The 6,917-nt window shown below is 53.0% G+C and overlaps 2 protein-coding genes and 1 pseudogene across 2 annotated transcripts, besides 6 other annotated features; all 3 read right to left on the bottom strand.

Moving 5' to 3' along the window:
• Positions 1–2,263: a sequence feature (heterozygous, non-Esmeraldo-like haplotype).
• Positions 354–1,595, bottom strand: Tc00.1047053508151.20 (mucin-associated surface protein (MASP), putative; the record flags this gene model as incomplete). Its single annotated transcript, XM_799824.1, has 1 exon — positions 354–1,595. One exon carries the CDS (start codon positions 1,593–1,595, stop codon positions 354–356), a length of 1,242 nt encoding a protein of 413 aa, XP_804917.1.
• Positions 2,037–2,690, bottom strand: Tc00.1047053508151.10 (mucin TcMUCII, putative; the record flags this gene model as incomplete). The annotated part of the gene is made up of 1 exon (XM_799823.1): positions 2,037–2,690. One exon carries the CDS (start codon positions 2,688–2,690, stop codon positions 2,037–2,039), a length of 654 nt encoding a protein of 217 aa, XP_804916.1.
• Positions 2,149–2,272: a microsatellite.
• Positions 2,264–2,977: a sequence feature (haploid, Esmeraldo-like haplotype).
• Positions 2,978–5,643: a sequence feature (areas not merged during assembly with more than two copies in the genome that could not be assigned to a particular haplotype).
• Positions 5,644–6,554: a sequence feature (haploid, Esmeraldo-like haplotype).
• Tc00.1047053508151.5 lies at positions 6,255–6,917 on the bottom strand (annotated as a pseudogene; the record flags this gene model as incomplete).
• Positions 6,555–6,917: a sequence feature (areas not merged during assembly with more than two copies in the genome that could not be assigned to a particular haplotype).

The following is a 6,917-nucleotide window of genomic DNA, read 5'->3' as shown; positions in this document are numbered from 1 at the left end:
AAGAAAAGCGTGGGACGACCAGCGCACACACTCTCATTGCTCCCGTAAAGCAAAACACACACACAGGGAGAGAGAGAGAGAGAGAGGTCGCCCACTCAATGCAATAAAAACAAAACAGAAACAGTTACGGTGCTCCGCCCATGCAGCCAGGCAGGACGGCAGCGGTGCGTGTGGTGCAAAAGAGAGCACCAACGGGCCTGCATGGGTGTGCATGCAATATATACAATGGGCACATTATGTGTGTGCTTCGTGGGGTGAGGTGAGGGCGAGAGTCCATGCAAGGGGACACACACAGAGAGTGAGTGAAAGACGAGTGTGTGTGCGGGCGGTGCACGGCTCTCTCTCCCTCACTCTCACGCGGCCACCACCGCAGAAGCAGCCGCACACGCAACAAGAAGAAGAAGCAAAAGAGGGGAGGTGGTGTGAGAGAGAGCGCTGCTGCTGTCACTGTCGCCAACCTTTTCCTTATTTACACTTTGGCGTTTTTCCGTCTGCGCAGTATCGGAAGGTTGAGAATTCTCCACAGTAGTCTTTTCAACGGATGTTTCCTTCTGAAGTGGGGAAGAGCTGTCATTTGAAGATGTCGCTGCTGCTTGTTCTTGACTGCCAGTTGATACACTCTCCGCAGCGTCCGAAGTGGATACAGGATCCTCGTTATTTCCTTCTTGTTTTGCAGGTGAATCCGTGGATGCACTCGTGTTCTGGCTGCCTTTCTTCTCTTTTTCTGGATTCGTTTTTGGATGATCAGTTTTTGGTTCCGGCAGAGGTGCGTTTGATAATTCCGGTAAGGCTTTTCCTTTTTCTTGTAATTCTTTATTTGGATCTTCTGGTGACTTAACTGTTTGAAGAGTGTATGAATCCCCGTCTTTTTTCTCCGGTTCTTCCGAAGAGCGCTCTTGTTTGAAACCCAATGTAGAAGTGTCGCCAACATCTTGCCCCCTTGTTTTATCAGAGCCCCGTGACTGAGTTTCAGCGACTGGTGTTCCTGCTGCTTTTCCGTTGGGCAACTGGTGACTCTGATCCTTTGCCTCATCTCTTCGCAAAACTTTTTTTTCAGATTCACTTTGCAAAGGGGATGAAAGACTGACACTGGTCTCCGTGCCAACAATACGGTCAGGTGAAGAACCACCACCGGAAGCAGGACCACCAGCAGCAGGAGAGAGACCAGCGCCAGGAGAGAGACCAGCAGCAGGTACAGAACCAGCTTCACTGCTGCCACCACCACCTTGTCCAGCAGATTTTACACCGCTTCCGCCACCACTTCCGCCACCTCCTACTCCTGCAGCGATGTCGGCAGCTTCAACAACACCTGAAGTTGGATTTTTACCGCCTTTTCCCTTGGAGGAAGCAACTTCTTCAGAATCTTCGGCTTGTATAGCAGGAATGGGCAAAACTGAACGCAAAGAGAGTGTCGGCGCGTTTTTATCACATCCGCTCGACAAATACGATTTTTTCTTTCCAAACCCTCCCGACGTCATGCAGACACCCTGTGCGTTGTTGTCGACGTCCCTCGCATAAACTCCGCCGGCACCGCACCACAGCACGCAGAGGGCACACACCAGCAGCACACGGCCAGTCATCATCATCGCCATCATCACTCCTTTCACTTGCGTGCAGCCTTCAGCGCAAACCAACTCCCGTCAACGCAGAGTGAAAGCAACAGAAAAGAGACAAGTCACACAAACACCGCATCGTAACAAGTGGCAGCAGCCCAGCAGCAGCAGCGCACACACCATTACACAAATTAATCCAGCACAAATCCAAAACTCGCACAACACCCGGCAAAAAAATTAAAAATGAAAAAAAAGATATTATAGAAAAATACCACAAGACTCCGCTGCGCATGCATATGAGTGTGTCTGCGACGCGTTCAACGTGGCGGATGTGGGGAGCGACGCGGAGCAAACAGCAGGGCAGCGGAAGCAAACAAAGCAAAAAAAAATCATCATAATTACTCTTACTTTATACATCGGACCACAGTAGACGTACACATGTCCCCGTGGATAAGTGCTGGCACGCACAGCCCACGCTCACTTTCAGCCCACAGCGGTGTACGCCAGCGCGGATACGGCGAGCAGCAGCGGGGCACACACCCACGCAGAGCTGCTGAAACTGCCGTCGATTTTGCGCAGACGTGACGGTGCGCGGGTGGTCGTCGTAGTGGTTGGCGCCTCTGTAGTTGTAGTGCTTGGTGCCTCTGGCGCAGCGGTGGTGGTCGTTGTAGTCGTAGTTGGCGCCTTCGTCGTCGTCGTGGACGTCGTGGACGTAGTTGGTTTTATTTCCTTATCGGCTTTTTTCCCATCCTGTCCCTCAACAGCCGTACCTGATATCTTTATCGAACGGGGCTTTTCGTTTAAAACCTGTCCTGCACCGGACGCCGCACTTCCCGACTGTAACGCACCAGCCCCCGTATTTGGTTTCTGTACCTCTACAGTGTTCTCTTGTCTCTTTAGAGAAGTGGAGCCCCCATTTCGTAACCCTCCCTCAACGCTGCTACTATCTGCCAGATCCGCACCATTGTCCGTCTGTGAATCCTGGCCATTATCGGGATTATCTCGCTCTTGTGACTGAGGGGGCGACGAGCCCGAGCCGGCGGAAATGTCTCCACCAGTATCTGTCGTACAGACACACGAGCAGCAGCACAGGGCGAGCACCAACAGGGCGCACAGCAGACGGCACGTCATCATCATCGTGAGTGTGGTCGTTCAGTGGTGTGGAGCTTATCTGCACAGTGAGGGACATGGAGAGCAACAGGGGAGACGAGAGGTGCGGCAGACACACACAGAGGGCAAGACCACGTGAGGAGAGGGCAGCAGCCAGGCATGCACCGTACGCCGCACACCACGCACGACACACACTCCAATCCACGGCAACAGGCACACACACAGGGAGAGAGAGAGAGAGATGGAAGAGGCAGAGGCACACAAGGCTCCACCGCATCCACATACGGCGAGAGCGGTCCGTCGTGTCTGGACCCCTCACAGAGGGCACGCAAACACAAAAAAAAAGGTGCAGTGCAAACAGCAAAGTAACAATAAAAAAAGAAGATATCCCCGCACACCACGTGGATCGTTGATCCACGGGAAGTGCAGCCAATATTCATCACAAAAACAATTCAGTTGCCTTCGGCCTCCGTTCATATTCAGCGTACACCACTTCATGCAAGCCCAGTCACCACCGCAGCAGCCGCACACGCAAAAAATAAGCGCAGGGAATGGAATAAATCAAGCAACCATTTATTTGTGTTTCTTTTTGGAGGGTGGCATATGTCTGCATGCGTTTTGTTTTTTTTTTTGCGGAGGGTAAACCTTCATGCCTGGGTCGTGTGTTGGGGATTTCTGCAGGGTGCACAATTATGTTTTATCTTCTCTTGTGAATGTTTCTTGTGTTGGTGCAGCCAATAATTCGGTTTGTGTTGTTCCTGCCTTTCGCCGGTAAAGTGTTGCAATAGATGCTTGTTTTTCCTTTCGTTGCTGTGGCACCTGATTCCTCACCGTTTATTGCGGTGGGAATGAAAATATGTGAGTGGACTCCCACACATCAGAACGCACCTTCGCTCCTATTTATTGGTGCATGGAAGGGCATGTGTGTTTGGTGGTGTCTCGTCCATATATTCTTCTGGGTGTACATTCCCCTGCAGGCTGAGGGCGGGACGACGCTCCGTCGCGGTGCACTTCCCTCGCATGCCGCCCACTGTGATCCATCATGCATCATCCCCTCACATATTCCGTGGTGCCACACCGCTGATATTATTGCAGCCGCTGTGATTCCGCGTACTTCACGCATTTGATTGTGCCACAATACATCCGCTCGTGTGACCGCCGCATCCAAACAGCGGTGCCCAACACCGTGAGCGGCAGTCCACATCCTTGCATGTCCCAACGCTGTGGTGTTCGACTGTCAGCCAGGCGTCACACAACAGGAGAGTATTGTGCTGGCAGTACAACACACGGAGCTGCAGTGAATGACTCGGGCGGAGACGCATCTATTTGCCGCAAAGCAGTGAAAAGGAGTCGGGAAAAATAATGCCGGCTGCATTCACGACACCACATCCACAGCCAAAGCATGCGACGTGATGTGTGTTTCACTAGTGCTGTGAAATGCCTGCAGACGACGTCACTAGTGGAGGCATGCCACCCATGATCAGCGGACAGACAATAATCGGCATGGCAGGCCACAAAAGGCAGCAACGACACCAGCAGCTCTCTCTCTCTCCGTTGCCTCCGAGAAGTAAATAGTCCACCAGCCACAGCCGACTGTGCCATCGTGACACTCCATGCACGTCGTGGCTGCGTCAACACATCCTGTTCCCTGCAGCGCCTCAAAAGATGCCTCACTCCGTCCACTAAGTGCATCGATGCGGGCCGTGCCTGGGCTGTTCGTGAAGACCACAACGATGTGAGGGTCACCGAGTCGCAGCATGTTTGCTGTGACGTTGTTGCATGGCACCTGCACACACACACACGCAGCGCCTGCATCCCTCCCTTTTGTGTTCGCTCTCTGCCGGAGTGGCCACACACACGGGCAGCAGCAAAATAACTTCACCCTCGACGATCCAAAATCAACACCGACATCCCTCGCGACGCAAAGATCTCGGTTGCCAGCACGGGCTTCCTGTCGCTCTGCCATCGACGCTGAAACACGGCATAGTGCACGCACTTATTTTCCTCGTGTGCAGTCAGACGTTTGCTTCACACATTCTTCGATGGGTTGACGTCCACAAAAGCACGCCACAAAAGGCCACCGTGATCGCACACGCTCTTGCGATGAGCGTCGGTGTGTGCATGGATCCGCTGCTCACACGTGCTGGCAGGCAGCCTGCAGCCGGTGCCCTCGTGCCAGTTCGTCGGCTCCAGCATGGAAAAGAGAAAACGGCCTATTCCCGATGCACTTATTCCCACCAGCAGCACCAACACGCTGGTCGCCAGCCGTCATTCCTCAGCACATCCAGGAATGCCGAAAAGTGACGTGGAACTGTCAGCCAACAACGCCACAATCCCCGCACACATGTCGGCTCCACCAGAGAAGACACACAAATCACAAACATCGCCCTCCACATGTCATCCGAACATCATTCCGACACACCGCGACACGCCAAACAGAATTATTCGTCACCCCAACGCACCTCCCCACACAATCACATATTCCATGCACCACGCACGGCAGCAACCCACACGCGGTCAAACAAATGTTCTTCGGATCAGTATTATCCACGTGCTGCGGTGGGAAGTAAACAAAAGAGACGAGCTGCCAAACCCCAAAAGAGTGCCACGACCGGCCGCAACTCAACGGAACGCAGCTACCCAAAAGAACCCGGTTCTAATGCCCTCAGCCTCCCATATTTTCCCACAAAAGCTGTAAGAGAATGAAACCAAGCACTCTAACAAATAAATTCTTTGTGCAACACAAGGAGAAGCCGCAGTGCCTCCTGCTGCCATCCAGGACCGTTGATGTTGCCTTCACGGTGACAGACGATAATCGTTTGTTCTAAACAACGTTGCATACCTGCGACGCATCCTGCGCTGTGGGACGCACGCGCCTCACTATCACCAGAGACACCCACGCGCCGTCGGACGCCCCACATTGTCAAATAGGCAAGAATACGTCAGAGTGACGACGAGGCACCCGCTGAAAATCACAACGCAGGCATCATCACGTGAAGTTGCAGCAGCGCTGCAGTCAACTGTGGAGTGACGTGCATAAACTGACGCATGGCGTATGTGGAATGAAAAACGTGGTGGCTTGGCAAGGATACGAGCAGCGAAGACTTCCTCAAAACGATAAAAACAATCTAAAAACAAAGAAAAACATTCAGTTGGTCGCAGTAAAAGCATCACACATAAACGCAGCCCGCGGAATGGGTGCTCTCAACCACAAAACAATGAAAAACAAAACAAAAAGCCGAAGCGTGGGACGACCAGCGCACACACTCTCATTGCTCCCGTAAAGCAAAACACACACACAGGGGGAGAGAGAGAGAGAGAGAGGTCGCCCACTCAATGCAATGGAAACAAAACAGAAACAGTTACGGTGCTGCGCCCATACAGCCAGGCAGGACGGCAGCGGTGCGTGTCGTGCAAAAGAGAGCACCAACGGGCCTGCATGGGTGTGCATGCAATATATACAATGGGCACATTATGTGTGTGCTTCGTGGGATGAGGTGAGGGCGAAAGTCCATGCAAGGGGACACACAGAGAGAGTGAGTGAAAGACGAGTGTGTGTGCGGGCGGTGCATGGCTCTCTCTCACTCACTCTCACGCGGCCACCACCGCAGCCGCAGAAGCACACGCAAAAAGAAGAAGCAAAAGAGGGGAGGTGATGTGCGAGACCGCGGTGCTGCCGTCACTTTCGCCAGTCGTCGTACCATTTGTTGAGCAGTCCCTGCTGTTTGTGGTGCTGCCTCACCCATTTTGACGTTGCTGCCGTCACTGTTGCTGTCTTCTTGCGTCGCCGTATCATCTGTTTTGGCTGTGGTATTTGGTGCTCTTGGGATTCCTGCACTGTGAGTGGCCGCATTCTCCGTGCTGTGTGACGCTTCTTCACTTGTGTCTCTCGCATTGTTCTGTTCGGTGTCATTGTTTAAGGAGTTGTCGCTTATGCTTGTGAGGCTGCTTGCGTCACCAGGATTCTTTTCCTTTTTGATCGCAGCTTCATTACCGACTGCCGCCGTTGATGCGGGAGTTTTGTGCGCATCGCCAGACGCAGCTGTTGATTTACTTTTCCCGGGTGGTGTGGGCGGGCTTTTTTTGTTTTTCCGCCAACGTCCTTGTGAGTATCAACAATATGTTTGGATTGGTCTTCTGCTTCCTTCACTATTGCATGGGTTGGCAGAGCACCGTTGGCAAACTCCACGGCGCGCTCTTGACTGTGGCTGCTGGCAGCATTCCGCACGGCCTCTGACTCGAGTGTCGCCGCTC

Source organism: Trypanosoma cruzi, genomic scaffold, assembly GCF_000209065.1.
Source record: "Trypanosoma cruzi strain CL Brener 1047053516695 genomic scaffold, whole genome shotgun sequence".
In the NCBI taxonomy this organism is placed as follows: domain Eukaryota; phylum Euglenozoa; class Kinetoplastea; order Trypanosomatida; family Trypanosomatidae; genus Trypanosoma; species Trypanosoma cruzi.
Note: the sequence above shows the minus strand (reverse complement) of the source record. Positions and strands in the feature narration are given on the sequence as shown.